We start from the raw sequence: 20,274 nt of genomic DNA on the forward strand, positions 1-20,274 counted from the left end.
ATGAAACAGAAAAAAAAACCCACAACAACCCAACCTGTAATGAGTTCCATTTGTTTTTATATAAATTCTAATTCAACATGAAATCTGATATTAATTTCCTTTCATTTTTGGAACGGAATATCACTGCGCATTAACAATTAGCTCCAGCAGGTTAACAGGAGGGAATATGAGAAACACGCCTTCCTTTTTGCACACCATGACCAAAACAGCATAAAAGCTAAATAAGCAGTTACTTTTCCCACATATGACTCACAACCAGATAGGCAAATCATTTGTTTCTGGTAAATTCTGAGCTTGTGCAATCAGATCAGATAATTGCCAGCTCAGAAATGGAAAACAGATGTGGCTGAAGATAAAAGCATAGAACTCTGGCAAGCTGAGCCGGTACCTGGCAAGGGCACAAATCCAGGAGACCACTGGCTTCAAGAACACAGGCACGGCTATTAGGCACAGTCATCCGGAAGACAAAGAGGAGGCTGAGTCACTCACTAGAAACCCACAGTTGGCTTTATGATGGGATAAAGTGAGGGCTGGAGTTGTTTACATACTTCTGAATGTAAGACTTATGGTAAAGAAGATTATAAGCTGAGTCAATGTAGTAAAATTCTCAAATTATGTTTAAGTAAAACATAAACTTGACTAGTTAAAGATTAGTCCATGAGATGATTCAAAACTTTAGCCCTGATATTCATGCTGTGATTAAACGGTAAATCGAGAGAGGTCTAGGCCAAGAAGCAAAATGATGAAAAACAAAAATAAAACTGGAAAGCATGTTAAGCCACTAAATTTGTTACAGCAGCAATAAGAAGCACATACAAGGGCCAGGCCAGCACCTAAGAGCCAGATGTGTAAATCAAACAGTTGGTGGGATCTGAGTCCAGAGTCCAGAACAGGAGAGAAACATTGCTTGGGGTGGAGGAAAGCTCTTCACGGAAGGCAGGAGCTGACCAGCCCTTGGTACAATTTCACAGTAAAAAGCAGAAAAAATTCTAGACTGGAGAAGTGACCAAAGAAAGGACAGAGGGAAGGACAGAAAAATGTGGGCCCACTTTGCTGAGGAACTGGCTAGATCAGGGTGCTTAATTAAGATAGATAGGTGGGAAGGCTTTATTCTACCTCTATCCACAGCAAAACTTTTTCACGGGTAGACATCTGATCTTCCCAGTCTGACCAGTGACGAGCTCCTCAAGCCTGGGAAGTAACTGTCCTCATACTCCTAAGCACCTAACAGGATCTGGCACAGGGGCTGTTCAGGTGGGCCACTGCTTTGACCAAGCTGACGCAAAAATGACCATTTTACAAAAGCAACTTGATTCTCATTCAAGGGCTAAACCATTTGGCATCACGCGGCAGATCAGGGTTTGGCACGCCTATATGCGGAGCGACACACATGGTCACGCCTTTTGTGTGTTACCAGAGTCCGCCGTATGAAGCATCAGCCAGCGGATGGCAACGTTCCCATCTCTCAGGCAGTTCAGAAGCCTTGGGATGTTGTCCAGAACCAGCTCCTCCCTCAAGTAACCTTCTTTCAGGAACTGCTGCACTTGTGCGTGCACCCTTTCTCTGACAGTAGCGTATCTGCTTGCCTGTGAAAAGGAAAAGAAAACTTGAATAACATTTCAAAGAAAGAATCACCTTGAAAATGACTCATATTCAAATGAATCCCTGGATAAATAATAACATTCCTATATGAGACAAATAACATACAGGCTCCAAAATCACTGCAGATGGTAACTGCAGCCATGAAATTAAAAGGCACTTGCTCCTTGGAAGAAAAGCTATGACCAACCTAGACAGTGTATTAAAAAGCAGAGACACCATTTTGCCAACAAAGGTCCATCTAGTTAAAGCTATGGTTTTTCCAGTAGTCATGTATGGATGTGAGAGTTGGACCATAAAGAAGGCTGAGCGCCAAAGAATTGATACTTCTGAACTGTGGTATCGGAGAAGATCCTTGAGAGTCCCGTGGACAGCAAGGAGATCAAGTCAATCAATCCTACAGGAAATCAATCCTGAATATTCATTGGAAGGACTGATGCTGAAAACGAAGCTCCAATACTTTTGGCCACCTGATGTGAAGAGCTGACTCATTAGAAAAGACCTTGATGCTGGGAAAGATTGAAGGCAGAAGGGGATGACAGAGGATGAGGTGATTGGATGGCATCACTGACTCAATGGACATGAATCTGAGCAAGCTCTGGTAATACTGAAGGACAGGGAAGCCTGGCGTGCTGCAGTCCATGGGGTTGCAAAGAGTAGGACATGACTGAGCGACTGAACAACAACAAAGGCAAGTGGTTTATTGAACATCTGGGGTTTCTTCATTTTTTTTAACTTGTTTTTATTTGGCTGCACTGGGTCTTATTTATGGCACGCTTCAGCGTGGGGCAAGCGGGATCTAGTTCCGAGACCAGGCCTCCGATATTGGGAGTCACCAGGACCACCAGGAAAGTCCCTTTTGGCCATTTTTGGAAAAAGCCCTGGACTTAGAATTGAGAGGCAAACATCCAGAAATACTGGTGTGACTTTGGATTTAACCTCTGAATATTGGGTTCTTCAAATGTAAATTGGAAAACTGGAACATTTTTTTCCTGCCGTTGCTTCTCTTAACTTGGATGTAAAGAGACACAAAGGCAGAAGCTAAATTGCTGTTCTATCTATTATTATTGAAACACTCAAAAGATGAGTCTGTACACACAAGAGCTTAATAAAATACACCTCAGAGCATCAAAATTGACCAGCCTTGTGCGGAAATCTGGTCACTCTGCTTTCCTAAAGCAAGAGTTGAATGGCAAACACCATCAACCTAGTCAGATTAGTTTAAAATAAGCACAAGATGTGTCATTAGAAGCCTCTTTAGAACTTGCAATGTCACGGGTGAGAAGATGCGATTTTGGAAAGGATTTTTAGTCATGAAAAATTAATGCTCTGAGGCCAGAAAGCATGGAAGCGCCACTTTCTCTAATATATTTCTGGGAAATATGCCCAAATTGAAATTATTCTGTGTATTATTTATGGAATTCGATTTGTTTGAATAAAACATGCTGAAGTTCCTTGAGTCAGTGTCATTCTATCCACACTTGGAAACTCAAAAACTCAGACAGCCAGGTTGAGGAAGACCATCACTGTTGAGAAGTATCAAGTATGCGTCCCAAGAAAAATATTTTGATTCTTCTGTTTACTTAGGTATTTCCTCCTGCCTTGGTTCCCATCAGAGAGACAGAATGTAGCCATTTCAAATTTAAGGAGATAACTGTCTTTATTTTGGTCTTGGTGCTTACTTTACACACCAGAAATGATGAGTGTAAATTACAGTGAAAGGGTTGACTGTCTACATCCAGTTACCATCTTCAACACTCAATCCTACCGATGAAGACATTAAAATTCTAGCTTCTCGGGAAGGGAGCTCTGTCCATGAGGACAGTCTTTAAGAAGAGTACATGAAGTCACCCGGGGCCAAATGTCACACTAGCTTCCCTCAGGGTGTTGAATCTTCCTCAGGACCCAAATCTCCCATTTATAAAGTTAAAAATCTATAATTGTCTGTTACTTCAATGTTCAAAATTCCCCTTTCATTAATCACTGCACTAAAATGTCTATGCACTCATCTTCCAAACCACTTGGGAAATCTACTTAGCTGATTTCCCACCCCATTACATCAAGCATGTAGTTGAGAACCCTCCTGATTAATCAGAACCTACCTGTTCTCTGACATTTGAAAGGTCCAGGGTGTTGTTTAAAGCAGTTTTTGCAGCTTTGTAAGGTTCCCAAGCATCTGCTAGATTAACCGTGATCCCCATGTAAATACTAATTACCTGAAAGAGGAGACCTTTATTCAGTATTTGTTAAACACCTACTCACTCCAAGGCAAGGGGCTGAGAAAATACAAAGTTATAGGAGATATCACCCACTCCTTCAAGTTTAAATGCCATTCCAGTGAAAAACCAAGACTTTTCAAATATACAGGGAAGTGATTTTACTTATGAGTGCTTGGAAACAAGAATGACTATTACATGCTGCTATTAATGAGAAAATAACAAAAACAAGGTTTTCTTTTCAAACTGCTATTTGTAAGATTCCTAGATGAATAAAAATGAAAGGGGAGAGAAAAGCAGCAACTCTGACCAGAGTGGTTTTCCCAACTATTTTCACTTCACTTTAAGCTCTTACAAATCAAACTAAACTTGTCTCAAAAATTTTTGTGAGAAGAGTGGTATTATGTTTCACATTTCTTTTAAAAATTATATACAACCCCTCTTTATCCCTATTAATATTTTTCTTTAAAATTCTTTGCAGTATAGTATTAATCTTTTTGGCTTTTTATGGGCATATTTTTAAAAACTGCTCTATTTTCAGTGTGCCAGGGTGTCTTATCAGGAATGTATCTTGTAAATATCATGTAATTGGACTTTGACCTTCTTTAATGGTAAAAGTGTTTCTCAGTATGGTATTACAGTCAGAACTTCTTTGTTAAAACTTAGGCAAATGAAGCCAGACTCTCTCAAAAGTTTTCCTCATGGCTACTCATCTCCCAGGTCATGGGTATGATTCATTTGTGGACAGGAAGCATCATCTTCTAATAGTAGGCTGTTCTTCTCGACAGTAAAGCTCCTCAACCAGGTCCCTCATTACAGACAGTCTGTGGCTCAACAGTTTGTAAGGAGTGAAAGAAAATCTGGTCCCTGAAAATGTGATCCAACTCACTATGCTTTGTTCAAACCTCTATGTGCAAAGAAAATGCTTCATGCATATTAAGTACACTGTCAGTTTTAAACTTTTAAGAATTAATATTTTTAAGCAAAATATGTTTAAAAAGTTATAAGCTCATCCCTACAGTAACGTAAACCTTAAGGGCCCACATTAGCTTACAGATAAAATTTATAAAAGCGCAATCCCTATTCACAAAATGACATTAGATACACTCTGCTGGTTTAGATTTGTAAGACAAACACTTTTATAACTTAGTTGCACTCTCAGTAGCTAAAGCAAGATCCATTTTAACACATGGTTATTCTACTTTGAGAGTATTCACTTAAGAAAACAAACACAAATAGGTGCTTCAGGAAATTTTACTGATTCATTCCTTCATGCTATGATTTGTAATATTCTCAGCATACTTAAAGTAATTTTACTTAAGGGAGTTTATGTCTCATTATTTTAACATTAGGTTTACAGGCAAAAGGATGGAAGAAAATCAGTTCTCCAACAAGTTTATTATAGAGTATAAAAGACTAACAGCAATACTTGCCCAATTATCTGGAAAGTATTTGTCCACTATCTCTCTCATTTTTGCTTGATGGGTATGAAGAATGGAAGGTTCAAAGTAGAGAATCACATACAGCATGGCAGCCTGATTCGCCAGAGCTGTGCTGCGATGTTCTGGCAACGGGTACGCTGAGACCTGCAAGGCAGAGACCAGACCCAAGGGAGGTAGATGTTAGTGACAGCTGAATTTACACGTGCCAAGTAAATGACCAGTTCTAAGACACATGAACCTCTCAAAAGTCCATCTCCTTGAGGATCCTGGGCACTGGAAGCAATTCTCAGATTACGGCGCCAGTCACCAGGACCTTCTTCCCATCTCTAGCCACACGAAGGTCTCTTGATGGTCTCTTGACAGTCACCTGACTTTGCTGCAATTCTAACTCTTTTCCCTTAAAAAAAAAAAAATCCTATATCTCTTACTGTCCAATTTTGTATCTCTTCCATCACAGAGAAGCTCTTATAGAACTGACCGATTCCACACTCACTGGTGCTTTTACTTCCTGTTTATTCTTCCGCTCATTGGCATTTGACCTCCACCATCACCTCAATGGGGTTAAAGACCCTGATGCTGGGAAAGACTGAAGACAAAGGAGAAGGGGGCGGCAGAGGATGAGATGGTTAGATGCCATCACTGACTCAATGGACATGAATGTGAGCGAATGCGGGAGACAGCAGAGGACAGAGGAACCTGGTGAGCTAGTTCCAGGGGTCACAAAGAGTCGGACATGACTTAGTGACTGAACACCACCACCACCTATCTCCTCAGTGGAATCTCCTCAGGTCACACATAACCTCAGTCATCCATTTCAATGACCTCTTTTTAGCACTCTTACTTAAATTTCCTGAGGACTGAAATTCTCTCCTCCTCTGGTTTCCCAGACACCAATCTCTCAGACTGCTTTGCTGGGTCTTCTCCTCCCTGCCTTTGAAATGCTGCTGAGTCCCAGAGCTCCACTGCCTCAAGCATTAGGAATCTTTGGCTGCACATAGCACACATCACCTTGAGGACCGGGAGCAGAAAGGGAGGCAGTTATTAAGGATAGATACAGCAATGTCGCATGGAATCCGGAAGCAGGAATATGGTCAGGTTCCAAGAAGGGCCTGGAGCTGTGAACCAGAAAGCCTTCATTGTTTTTCCCTGGAATGTGATGCTCAACTGTTTCTTCAGAATGTGGTCCATGAGATGGCAGACTGAGGTGGCCCTAAATGCCAAGTTTTGCATGCTGTGGGTAAATCCACAGCCCAAAATCGTTTTTCAGGCCCAATTCCATATTACCTGGAGACAGAGAATCTGATCTATCTTGGGTCAAGAGACCTGCCCTGATCCAATCAGCTGGGCGCAGGGGAGGCGCAGGGCAGGGAGAGGGGTGGATTCACAGCACCACCACAGCTCAATCCCTGTGTTAATAAAGGTCACAGGGCAGGGAGAAAATTGAAATACACTGCCTTGAGACATCGACAAAATGGACCACCCAGGAGGCAGAAGGGTTAACAGAAGGGTTAATGAGAGGCAGTTGAAAAAACAGCATGGGCTTTGAAGTCATACAGGCCTGAATTCAAATTATGGTTCTGCTACCTACTTATGTGAAATTGTGAAAATTATTTAAGCTCTCTAAGCCTTATTTTTCTCCACAGCAACATAAGGATAATGCTCTTTTGCAAGATTATTATGAAAAACAGAGAAAATCATATATGGAAAAAACCTCCTAGGATTCTGGCTCATATTGAATTCTCAATAGATGGCATCAAATATTATGGAGACCTGACATCTGCAGGTAGCTCCTGATTTGAGCTGTCTTAAAAAAAACAAACTAAAAGCTCTTTATGTACACTTAACATATTTATACAAAAAACTAGCAGTCTACCTAAGAACTGTATAGAACAGGTATGCTCTGTAACAGATGATATCCAATCATTACAGGTCCAACTCTTCACTCTCTCTAGTAAGAAAAGAAACAGATAATATAGAAAATTGTGTTTTCTTCAAGAAAAAGAAGGCAAATGGTAACTTTCTGTGGTATCCTTTTAGGTCCATGAATAACACACACACTAGAGAGGCCAAGTGAGACCTGCTCAACCCTGCTCATGCCCCTTCCTTTACCTGGGTGGCCCAAACACCCCTCAGTCATCTGCTGCAATCTTGCTGCCTGTTAACATGCTTCGTGGCACTCTGTGCTTCCCCTAATACCCATCTTGCTTTATTCTAATTCCTTGGTCTGCCTTCTTTCCTCAGCAACAAGCTCATTATGAGTAGGGACCAGGGCCTGCCTTCATCAGCAGTGGATCCCATTACTGAACGCACGACAGCCATAAAGTGCACACTCGGCAATCATTTCTGAACTGACGCCTAAAACAATGCATCGTCTCTCCAAATTTAGTTCAGATCTCATTTCCTTCTTGAAATCTCTATTTCAGGAGGTATTAATCTCTTAATCCCAAATTAATATCCCTCTTTTCTGTACAATTACAAAGTACCGCCCAGAGGTTTTAAAAGGTTTCTTGCTGTTTTTACTCTTCTGAGCAAGAAGGAAAGAAATAATGGAGGAGGAAGGTAAAATCTATAAAGATTTTTAAACTACACTTTTAAACTATAAAGATAGGTTTAATAATAGATTAAATCCTCACCTGGTTATAAATATCATCAGATCTCAGCCGACCAATGACCATGCTGATGAAGGTCTCGTTGATAGGCACCCTCTGGAAGTAACTCTCAGGATAGTTGGGTGGCCTTTTGGCCCCTGGTTGGCTGGAATAACCTGTACTTCGAAGCAGCTTACAAATATCATCCATATTCGAATCAGCAGAAGATCGGGCAGCACTGAGCCATGTTCACAATGGGAAATAAAGGGCCAAACAAACCGCATATATTACAAATAAGAAGTCCAGCAAAGCAGAATTTCAGTATAAATTGATTATATAGTTTTAGATATGAGTGGATCAATTTATATCCTTAAGATTCAAAACTATATTTTCAAAAAGCCTGTAAGATAGCAAACTTTTAAGATGGGTTCTTGTACGTATGTACAGTTTTATGTAAAGGTCCACGACCCCTTTCCCAAAATCCTTAGGGCAGGATTTGTTTTGGAAGACAGCATTTCTCAAACATAAGGAAGTAACATGATACATACATCATATATAATACTTCAGCAGGGTGGCAGATGACATTCCATGATCAGGACATATTAATGTTTCTACAGTAAAATCTATGAACATTCACATAAATGAGATAAAGGCAGTCTACAGCTTCGCCTCATATATGTGCCAGTCAGGTTCTGACTCCAAATTTCGGATTAGGTTTAGGTCTTGCTGCCAAAGTAGTTACTCTGTGTGCATGTGTATATATGCATATATTTCTGTTGGAGCTCTTAGCATTTCAGAATTGTGGATAAAGAATGTGAACCTACACCAACATTTCATATATTTAAAAATAATTTTAAAAAATAAAGTCAATTTCAAGTGGGATATACCAACTGGTTTTTCTTGGCAAGGTGTACCTTCTACAGAGTTTTAATCAAAACATCTGTGATTTTTCTGGTGGTTTGAAGTAGTAAATCTCCAAAGAGACTCAATCTTAGACTTGAAGATGACCTATCTGATGTGAGAATCTCCTTTACTGCAGCTCTGACTTGAAATTGTCTGGTGTCTCTTCAACAGTGGATCCTCACATTCTAATCAATTAGCTGTTTTGCCCAAAGGGACAAAGCTGGATTGTCAAAGCTGGGCTTGATGATCAGACCTCTTTCTTCTTCTTCATGTTGCCATTTCCATTTTTTCAGGTAGTTTCAGAAACAGAGGCAAGACCATTTGAAGCTCATTTAAAAAAATATGGATAGTAAAGGAGCTCATGGTCAGACTGATGTGAATGAATTACGCAGCCTCACACCCTGATAGAGCTGAAAGGGAACAGGCAAGCTGAGTAGCCTGATTTACTGCTGAGAAGGCAGAGTATCAAGTGTGGCTGCAAAACACCGCCTAGACAATCCCTCTCTGTTGAGGATCTGACTCTCTGCCCTGTTTATTCTGTCGTAATTTGTAAGTTTGAAAATGTTCATTCTAGCCCATGCTTCTGTAGCCCAAGTTCCTAAATGATTCCTGCTTCTTGGCTATTTCTTTCCTGAATCTTAACTATTTCTGACATTGACCTGATGTCCAGATTTTGACTCAGTATTTCAACAAATTGAAAAACGTGTGTTAGGGACTGAAATCACAATTGGTTAAGGTAGGTCCTGTTTTTAAGCCCTTACTTCTTGAAGCTACATCTCACTGAAAAACCCAAATGAACTTTTTGGCCAACCCAATACAGTATTTATGAGTGTGAACTGACTTTCAACCTGGCCCTGAATGATAACTTTTCAAAATGTATCAATCTGAAAATGACAACAGAAGGCTCATTTGTATCCTTACATCTGCCAAGAACTAATGTTTGAAAACTTAATATGACATGATAATCCATATATCTCTAAAAATCTATAATAGATAAATTATTCCACACATAATACATAGATTATATGATGTATAATCTATTATGATGATATAAAACAGATTGTTATATTTCCACATTATGTATTATGTTCAGCAGTGATAAGAATCTTATCTTCTGCATTCTAGATGATATTGCTGTTGTTCATAATAAAAGGAGGATGGGAAATCTACACCACACTTTACCAAGAGCAGTGCTTTTGGAGGGCATGGGCTTAGCTCAGGGATACCTGTATCGATAGTAAGAGACCAGCATTCTCTCTCTAGTTTCTCCTTCAATCTTTTGGTCGATGACCAGAAGCATAACTCCGTATAAGTACAGCGCTTCACACTATAAAAGAAAAAGAGAGGAGCCATATTCACAGGAGTATACAAGCTTATGCAGTACAGCTGATGATGGGTAAAAGGAGCCCTTTGCTCTCATTTCTCCTAAAAGCTTTATATTGCAAGGAGAATGCAGGATCCTCCCCACAAAGGGTCTCATCTTCTGTACAGAATGGGCTTTAAAACATTTAAGCAAAGTTTAATTTACAATGACTATCTTTCAGCTGGTCTATTTTTCATATTTTCCTTGGGATACCAAAATAGAATCCCAAGATTATGAGTACCTCTAGATCATTCATTTATTTTACAAACATTTCCTAAGTGATCACCATGTACTAGGTACCAGGCTAGATGTCTAGGATGCAAAAGATAAAGAAGATAGGACTGTTACACTAAGGAAGTATACATCGTCCACATAATCTTCATTTACTTGTAATTCTGTTCAAAGTCTACTATGTTCTAAGTTCAGACAAAGACCTACCAGTTAGATGACAGTTATCAGTTTACTTAGCTTCTCTTTAAAGAAGGATACACTGTATGTATTTGTGACTTACAGGGAAAAAAGTAAATTTGACCTTCCTGAATTTTTTATTTTAAATGGTCACTACTACTTACTAGAAGTTGTTTGCCATCTTCATTGAGAAGCACTGTTTCTAAGGTTTGCTGAATATAAACACCTTCATTGAGATCATCTAGATACCTAGAAAAGAAACCCCAGAGCAAGTTATCCATTGAAAATGAAAGGTTAATATCATTGAAGGACAGTAAAGATGTTTAAAAGATTAGGCAATATACCAGGTATTCTGGCCTTCAATCATTTGTTTCCATTCACGTGCTTTAAGAATAGGTTTGTGAGTAGGAACTCATGATTAGGGCCACAGGTTATTTATGGCCACTCCAAGTAAAAGGAACACTCCTTAGTCCTGATTTATGAATTACAGAAATCTTGGAAATAATGGCATAAGAACATGGAGTAGTTAGTTTAAAAGCTAATGAGTAATGAACACTGAAGGGCCAGAAGGAAGACAATATTGTATGGTCACAGATACGAAGGAAGGTTATGGCTACCAATGCTACAAAAATTAAGTTATTTTTTTTCTTCCCCCACTTCTCATATTCAATAAACTAGGATCAAGACTGAAAGCCAAAGACTTGCTATAAAGCAAGATGATTATAATGCTACACAAGAGCAGGAAATGATAAGGAAACTCTACCATACTTAAGATGACTAGTGCCACAAGAAGGAAAAGAAAATTACCTAGGGTATAAGTTAGTAAATTTCTTAGTAACTCAGAAAGATACACATGTTCTAGTATGTCCCTTCTCCCTCTCCACTATTTACTATCAAAATCAGCTATTACTAAATTAGTCAATACCTGTTCAAGTCTACAATATATTTATGCACACTTTGAAATGCTAAATAAAATCTGGTCACAATCTCTATGTTGTTTTCCCGAAATTCTTCATCTAAATCCTGTAGCTCTGGCTTAGATTCCAGTTTGCTTTCACATAATTCTGGACCCTAAGAAGAAAAACACATCAAAGAAAGAGTCAAAAAACAATACAATTGCGGGTAACAATTTCTAAAGTATCTTTGAAAAATGTGTTCTTATTTATGCCTCTAAAGGGATATCAAAAATTGAAAGCAGAGGAATAGAAAGTAAATAAGATAACAGAAGCCTAGATATAAAATCCCCTTGAAGGAGATGGTCTTGAACTGAACCCACAGTTTGCATGCTTTTAAGTGTGGCGGACTTCAATGTGAAATACATCATACCAAAGTTATCTTTTAAAAATTTGATTATATTGTGTTATATTAGGGCTTATGCACAGTACATTTATATTACTTTTCAAATTAGCTGATGTTAAATTTTGTTGAAAAGCTTTTCTTTTTAACTCTTTCTCCATAATTGCTTAACATCTCAGAGTCTCCTTGTTTCCAGAGAAAGTATGCTTTTGTAGAAAAGATTGGTAAGAAAAGCTTCAAGGAAGATTACCTTAAAATAGCTGAAATCAAATATGATATCTCCATATTTCTGTTGATCAGCTCGATCTTTTAACCTGAATACAGCAGGAATAAACTCAGAGAGCCTCAAAAGTTCAGCAATGATGGCATTGCCACAGGAAACAATCCTTAGGATTGCTTGGCCACACAGGTTATTCTCAGCCAAAAAGTCTACCATCTTGAGGAAAATCAGCTACTCTGGGCCTGGCCACAGGGAATGTGTGACTGGCTTCAGAGCTGGGGTCTTTAAGTCATCAGATGAAACCAGGTCTGTTGATACACTGGCCACTCCATTAAAGGACCTGCAACCAAAAAAAAAAAAGAGAAGAAAAATCTCCAGTCCTTTGAAGGAAGGAGGTGAAACACATACACAATATTTTTCTTCCAAATTCACTGAAAAAAAAAAAAACTATAATACATAATGACTTCTGATATGGAGGCACAGCATTTATTTCCACTCTGCATGTTTTTCTTGTGGAGGGACTTTGCTAAATTATTACTCTTGGTCTCTTTCTCAACACTTTATTCACTTCTCTCCATGAGAAAAGATGTGATGTGGCTGATCCCAGAGCTTAGGAGAAGGTGTCATAGGGCACGTGTGGGTCCAAGGGAAAAGTTAACCATGTCCTAAAATTTATTAGAATTAGGTGAGGGAACAATCTTTAAAAATGCTTTTTTCATATGTCAAGTTTGGGAGGTCCCACTACTGAGACTAATACATGCCTGAGAATTGTGACAGGGTGATTCTAAGGGAAGGACAAATATTTCACATTAAGCAGTGGAGAGGTTCTGATTAGCAATGTATCTTGAAATGATATCATCAAAACTTATGAAAGTTAAGTTTTATGCCCAACAAAATTGAGAGTGAAACTGCAGTAACTCTGTACTCAACGGACAAACCAAGAATGAGTGCAAAGTAGACCAAGTACTGTGGAAGGAAAGAATCTAAATTCTTACTGATGTTATTGATTCCTTGATTCCACTGTGGCATGACCTCACCTTGTAATCCTTGTTAAATGGACCACTTTTATGGTTTACCTACTGTTAACTGGGTTCTGTATTATTTGTAGATGAAAGCATTCTTAATAATATAGATTCACTTGTTCAACAAATATTTATCCAGTGCCTTCTATGTGCGAAACACTGTTTTAGGACCTGTGGCTATTGTAGTGAACACAACTAAGTTCCTGCTCTCGTGAAGCCTACATACTACTGGAGTGGGAAAGAGATAAATAAGTAAATTATGTATCAGGCTGTGACAACAGGTAAAGAAAAGCATGGTAAAGGGATGGAGTGTGTGTGATGTTACACAGTTTGTAAAAGTGTCTTTGATAAGATGATATTTGAGCAGAGATCAGAAGCAAGTGAGGGAGCAAGCTGTAAGGGTATCTGAGGTCTCTAAGATGGTCCTCCCTGTTCATGCCCTGTGTAGGCCTCTTTTCCCTGAGCGTGATTTTACTGATTCCCTTCTAAAGAGAATATGGAGGATGTGAAAGATGACATTTCTGAGATCCGACTGCAAAAAAGACTGTGACTTCTGGCTTAAGAACCCTTTCCAGCTCATGTGTCCTGGGAGAAGCAAGTTGTCAGGGTGTAAGAGAGCCCTGTGGAGTGAGCCCATAGGATGATGGAGAAGTCTGCCACTCACCACTTGAGTAAGCTGGGAAATGGATCCCCCCGCTCCCCCACCCTCCGCCCCCATCTCAGTTTGTGTTCACAGCTTGACTGCAACCTCCCAAGAGCCCCTGAGCCAAAGGCAAGTCACACAGCTGACTCCTGACCACAAACATTAATTAGACAATAAATGCTTACTTTTTTTTTTTTGAACTCTGTAATGGCTTATATGGGAAAGGAATAGAAAAAAGAGTGGATATATGTATTTGTATAACAGATTCACTTTGCTGTACACCTGAAACTAATACAACATTGTAAATCAATTATACACCAATACAAATTGAAAAAAAAAAAAAGAAAAAAATGTTTATACTGTTTTAAAGCCACTAGGTTTGAAGGTAATTTTAGATGATGATCTATGAGAAGGGCATTCCAGGAAGGAGTTACAAGGAAGTACAAGTAAGGCCTCGGGGTAGGAATGTGCAAGGAAGAACAAGTAGTTGAAGTGGCTGGTGGGGAGTGAGCTGGGGACAGAAGCAGAGATAGGGGAGGTGGAGCTGGGGCCGATAGCAGGGATTACCGAGGAACCACTACAGTTATCCAGAACTCTCTCCCGCAAGGGTTGTCTACAATATACATTAAGACATAAATTATTAACAAGTCCTTTCAGTTTTCTCTGTGAAGCTTGCTTGTTGAGTCACACTGATCCCTGGTAGGCTGAATTTCAGATAATTTCATTCCACTTCTCCTACTGAAATGGTCTGGCTTGGAAAATGAGAGAAGGAGAAAATAAAGGAAAATGGGAACAAAAGTCACTTGAAGTCCTCTGAAGAACACCAAACTAGGTTTCAGCAGGATGAAATTCTAGACTCAATTCAGAAGCGGGGAATCCTACAATGAACAGGTCTAACTGCTACCATTTGAGTACTAAGACAGGACAGTGTGGCCAAAACAGCTTAAAGCAAAGCAACATGACCTGCCTTCTCTCCCAACAGACAGACACACTGGGCACACGCATGCATGTGGACAAGGAGGCTTAGGCCTGGGATAATGACATAAGTCAAAACTTTGGTGTGCCTGTGTCTTATTTAAATCCTTTTTACCCAATGAGTTACACTGTAGACAACTTCAGTGGTAAAGAACCCATCTGCCAAGATAGGAGACGTGTGTTCAATCCCTGAGCTGGAAAGATACCCTGGAGAAGGAAATGGCAACCCACTTCAGTATTCTTGCCTGGGAAATCCCATGGACAGAGGAGCCCGGCAGGCTGCAGTCCATGGGGCCTCAAAGAGTCAGATTTGACTTCGCGACTAAACGACAACAGTCTTTGGTAAATAGCCCCATTGTTGGCTGAAAAACTGGTCCTAAAGAACAGAATTTAAGAAGCATCATTAAATACGCCTAATCATGTTGCAGTGATATCACAGGTAGGTGGCTTTACAGATGTTAAGATTTAGTTGAGACTTAAAAAAAAAATCACTCTAGAATGAGGTGTGAATAAGCATGGTAGAAGAAACTATAATATATTAAATCTTCCTTTTAGAGATTCTCCTGGTGCTAGGAATGAAGACAATTCATAATGACCACTTATCTCAATGTAGGTTGTCTTATTATTTGCCATGAAATGAAACCAGAAATTCCACTCAGTTTCCTAAGTTTCTTTTTACAAGGCACTCAGAAAAATGGCTGTAACCTCATTTTAAAGAACTGGTATGGAACTGTGATTTTTAGTTTGCAAAGTAATTCTAGACAAAAGACAACATGCTTTCAAGAATGAAGCATGGCAGCATTATACCAACTGCCCAAGGAGTACAGAACTGAATTATGAAAATTAAAGTGCCCTGGGAAGAATCATTCTTTATCCTACACAGAGGACAAAGGATTGATCTAGTTTAATCCTTTCATAAAAACCTCAGTTACAGAAAGAATGGAGCACTAGTCCCCACCCATCCATTATCAGGAATAAACTGTAGCGGTTGTTGATCAGGATAAAAGCCACCAGCGCATCTCTTACAGGAAAGTTCTAAAATGAGCCTAATCACTTTAGTTTGACTCATGGATTCTGAAACAATTAAAAAAAAAAAAAACAACCGGAAACTGTTCCTTGTAGCGGACAAAGGCAGGGAAGAATCTCCCTCCTCCCGGCAACCATCTAGGCTGGAGGAAGCTCCACGCACTTGGAATCTATCCGGAGACCCAGTTCCCTTACCGATCTGTGTTTTCTGTTTTTCTAACTGTACCCACTCCGGTATTCTTGGGCTTCCTTTGTGGGTCAGATGGTAAAGAATCCGCCTGCAATGCGGGAGACCTGGATTCGATCCCTGGGTTGAGAAGACCCCCTGGAGAACCGAAAGGCTACCCACTCCAGTATTCTGGCCTGGAGAATTCCATGGGCTGTATAGTCCATGGGGTCGCAAAGAGTCGGACACGAGTGAGCGACTTTCACTTCACTACTTTACTACCACAGACAAATCAGGACACTCAGAATTTTTTTTTTTTTAACGCAAAGACTGGCGTGTCACAGGTGAGGCAATTAAGGTGCAGAGAGCGACAATGACTTGCCCAAACTCAGCCCATGGCAAAACTAGAATTCAACTGTAAAAGCTTCCACCAACCACTCAGGTTTCTCGAGAGTTAAATGGAGGAATCACGACGTCCACAAAGCTTTACTCCCGGAAACCTGAAGGATCAGATGTGGACCAAGCAGCTGAACATCATCACTTCCTAAAGCGCCAAAGCAGCGTGGAAAACTGTTTCCACCTGAGTGGAGATGCGGAGTCTGAACTGCTGCCGCGGTTCCAGGAAAACTCCCAGTCCTCTTACGCCAGGCTCCCCCATCCAGACCCCACCCCACGCCGCAAAATCCCCCCAGCCCCGCGCCTGGGCCAGCGCGGCCCAGCCCCGGGGCGGGGGAGGGGACGGGGGACGTGAAGGAGGCGGCGCGCGCACACTGCCCCGACTCACCTGTCACCTGGGCCGCGCCAGGGCGCACGCGCAGGGCCCGCGGTCGCGCGCGGAGTCTGCACGCCGGGCCCCCACCCCTCTGTCTCCGTAAGGGTCCTTCCTCTTTTACCCCCAGCCCTTCCCTTATCCTGAGCCGGCCAGACCCCGGCTTCCGCCCCTGGTCCCTCGGCTGTCACATGACAGAGGGGCGGGGAGCGGCGGCGGGGCATCATGTGACCGCTCGCCGGCGACTACTGATGACGTCCGAGCCCGCGCTCGCCGTTTTTGCGACAGGGGAAGAGAGTGAAGGAAGGAGTTGGGGTCCGGGCGCGGGGAATCCGGGCGCAGCCGGACAAGAGCTACATCCGGCAGCAAGGTAAGGCAGGAGCGAGGGATAGCGATGGGGAGGGTGACGGGGGGTGTCGCCTCCTTCTCGGGCGCTCCGCTGGTGCCCGGAGCTGCGAGCTGTGGACCTAGGTTATGGTCGTGGTTCTTTTCACGGTCACAGCAGGGAGGCTGGGGCCGTTGACCTCACTCTCCAAGACGCCATGTCTCCATCCTTTGGCTCTAAATGTGTGGATCATGAATTATTTTTTATTGAAATATTGTTCACTTACAGTGTGTTAGTTTCAGGTGTACAGAAAGGTGATTCAGATATATATGTGTATATGTATATATTTCAGGTTCTTTTCCATTATAGATTATTAAGATATTGAATATAGTTACCTGTGCCTTAGGGACTCTAGAGTAGGACTCTATTGTCTATCTGTTTATATATAATAGTGTGAGGTCCCAAATTCTTGATCTAAATAAGTCTGGTTTGAGCTGGCTTTCAAAGCAGGGCCTTGGGCACATAGTTGAAATAAACTCTCCCGGCGTCAGTTTTCTTTTCTCTTCTCGCCTGTAAATGGTTGTGAGGATTAACTATAATGAGAGCAAAGCTTAGGGATACCAGTTCATGGCATGCTATAGGGGACATAGAAATGGTTTCTGTTATTGATGTAACTCTTCCAAATTGTTATTGGTTGCCTATTTTGTGTGAGGGGAATTTATGTAACTATTTATGTAGTGTGGAATATGTCAGAATTCTAGTTTAAGTTGCTGGCAAGGTGAAAGAGTGGCAGACGTGAGCAAGTAGACCCGGATTCGATCCCTGGGTTGGGAAGATCCCTTGGAGAAGGAAGTGGCAACCCACTCCAGTACTATTGTCTGGAAAATCCCATGGACAGAGGAGCCTGGTAGGCTATAGTCCATGGGGTCGCAAAGAGTCAAGACAGGACTGAGCGACTTTACTTTCACTTTAAAGTAGAATATATGTGTGTGGTTTGGGGGGGGAGGATAGTAGTAGCATGAAGAAGAAAACAAGCAATTGCTTGTATGGATAAGAGAACGCTTCAGCAATGTGCAAGATGTAACCTTGCATATTGAAAAAGAAGGTACAGCTCTGGTGGCTGAACTTGTATAGGGCCCTATGGATTTAAAGGTGGTCAGCACAGTGTCTAGGTTATTTGTGTGTTTACCACTTGCTGTACTCAAAGATGAGAGGAATATTTTTATTTTTACATTAGCTAATTATTGGCCACCCCATCTACAGAGAATCTTAAAGACCCATTGTGGTCTGAATGTTTATATTTTCTCCCACCCCACCCCCAGTTCATATGTTGAATTCCCAAAGCCAAGTTGATGGTAATTAGGCGCTAGAGCCTTTGGGAAGTGCTTAGATCATGAGGATGGAGCCCTCCAAGTAGGCTTGATACCTTTATAAAAGAGGCTCTGGAGAGGTCCCTTACCCCTTCTACCATGTAAAGACACAGAACTAGAAGACCTTGGCCATGAACCACAGGAAGAGGGCCTTCAGCAGAATGTGACTGTGCTGGTGCCTTGACCTTGGATGTTGTAACCTCCAGAACTGTAGAAATGTTTCTGTTGTTTATATGTTACTGTGTCTGTGGTATTTTGTTACAGCAGCACCGACTGATGAAGACAAGGCCTGTTAGGGAAGGCAACATAATATGCTAGGGGAAAAACTCAGGAAGTGGGTAACCCTGTTTTAAGCTTTGTTTGAGACCACAGGTATAGAGAACAAAATAATCACTGTTCCCCGAGGAAGGCTTCACGAAGTGGTTAGTTTGAACCAAGGTTTCTCAACTACTGCACTGACATTTGGGACCAAATAATTCTTTGTTGTGGCAGGCTGCCCTGTGACTTATGTACTTAGCTGTACTTGCATGCTAAGTCACTTCAGTTGTGTCCAACTCTGTGACCCTATGAACTATTGCCCGCCAGGCTCCTCTGTCAGAGGTAGGGAAAAGCCATTTCTCTTTTGCTTTTGGATCTGAATCGTTCCTCTCGGTAGTTCAGAATTACAGAAAGATGTTTTCCTCACCTGTCTGCAAGTGTAAAGTTTCATTGGAGTAATGTGAATTCTGCATTCATATAAAAAGGATGGCTTTCCATTTGTCCTGGATTATATTAATCCTTATATGGAGATGAAGAAGTGAAAGTGAAAGTCGCTTAGTCGTGTTCAACTCTTTGCAACCCCATGGACTATACAGCCCATGGAATTCTCCAGGCCAGAATATTGGAGTGGGTAGCTTTTCCCTTCTTCAGGGGATCTTCCCAACCCAGCAATCGAACCTGGGGCTCCTGCATTGCAGGCGGATTCTTTACCAGCAGAACCACAAGGGAAGCCCAAGAATACTGGAATGGGTAGCCTATCCCTTCTCCAGCGGATCTTCCAGGCCCAGGAATCGAACCCTGCATTGCGGATTCTTCACCAACTGAGCTATCAGGAAAGCCCTTAATCCTTATATACATTGTGTCTTACTTCAGGCTCCTGTTAAAAATTATCATAGACTGGTGGTTTAAGCAACAGAAATTTATTTCTCACAGTTTTGAAGACTAAAAGTTGCTGGTGTAGTTGAGTACTGGTGAGGGCTGTCCTCTTTATTTGCAGATGGCCACCTTCCTGTATCTTTACATGAAGGACAGAGAGAGTGAGCCCTGTGTCTCTTCCTCTTCTAATGATGCCAATCTCATCATGAGAGCTCCCCCCCTCACTTAAACCTAATCATCTCCCAAAGGTTCCATCTCCATATGTCATCACTTTGGAAGTTATGGTAAACATGAATTTTGGAGAGCACAATTATCTCAGTGTTCACCATACCTGAATTATTTGGGGTGCTTCATAAAAATATCATTTCCTCAGAATGTCCACTAGAGACTGATTCAGTAGGTCTGAGATAGTATCCATTAATCTGTATTTTTAAAAAGTATTTCAACTGATTCTTAAGATCAGACAAGTTTGAGAAAACTGTAAAATTTAATGTATCCTTACGATAATGGCTTATCTCCTTTTTACATGGGGTAGGGGGGAGGGTGGGAACCGAAGATAGAGAAGTTAAGCTGTTCAGAGTGATGCAGTTTTGAGTGGTGTGGACAGGTGGAATTTCCAGGCATTGGTGTCCAGGGTCCATTTCACTTATGCACTATTCTGTATTGCTGCTCACAGTGATGATTAAGTCAGTGGTGATATTTGTTCTCATTTTAAAAGATGATTTGCCAGGCATTATTCTGAGTGTTTTGTTAAACAAGTGAACTCATTTAGTCCTCCCAGTAACCCTTGATACTGGCACTGGATCATC

At 41.1% G+C, this 20,274-nt stretch overlaps 2 protein-coding genes across 3 annotated transcripts in view; one reads left to right on the forward strand and one right to left on the reverse strand.

Moving 5' to 3' along the window:
• KIAA0196 (KIAA0196 ortholog) overlaps positions 1 to 16,836 on the reverse strand; it is a 55,858-nt gene extending 39,022 nt beyond the window's left edge. The window contains exons 1-9 of the mRNA XM_018058559.1: positions 16,652 to 16,836; positions 12,066 to 12,375; positions 11,445 to 11,590; positions 10,684 to 10,768; positions 9,975 to 10,075; positions 7,891 to 8,083; positions 5,249 to 5,401; positions 3,702 to 3,815; positions 1,415 to 1,586 (exon numbers count right to left, since the gene is read on the reverse strand). Coding sequence (XP_017914048.1) covers positions 1,415 to 1,586; positions 3,702 to 3,815; positions 5,249 to 5,401; positions 7,891 to 8,083; positions 9,975 to 10,075; positions 10,684 to 10,768; positions 11,445 to 11,590; positions 12,066 to 12,251 — 1,150 coding nt within the window. The 5' untranslated portion in view covers positions 12,252 to 12,375; positions 16,652 to 16,836. The remainder of the gene's footprint in view (positions 1 to 1,414; positions 1,587 to 3,701; positions 3,816 to 5,248; positions 5,402 to 7,890; positions 8,084 to 9,974; positions 10,076 to 10,683; positions 10,769 to 11,444; positions 11,591 to 12,065; positions 12,376 to 16,651) is intronic.
• Positions 16,888 to 20,274, forward strand: part of NSMCE2 (NSE2/MMS21 homolog, SMC5-SMC6 complex SUMO ligase) — a 231,119-nt gene continuing 227,732 nt past the window's right edge. Inside the window, exon 1 of one of the 2 annotated variants that reach the window (XM_005688848.3) lies at positions 16,888 to 17,006. The gene's annotated coding sequence lies outside the window, so the exon portion shown is untranslated. The remainder of the gene's footprint in view (positions 17,007 to 20,274) is intronic. The other variant, XM_005688849.3, reaches the window with a different exon arrangement.

The sequence above is a fragment of the Capra hircus genome, chromosome 14 (genome assembly GCF_001704415.2).
Source record: "Capra hircus breed San Clemente chromosome 14, ASM170441v1, whole genome shotgun sequence".
Taxonomy (NCBI): Eukaryota; Metazoa; Chordata; class Mammalia; order Artiodactyla; family Bovidae; genus Capra; species Capra hircus.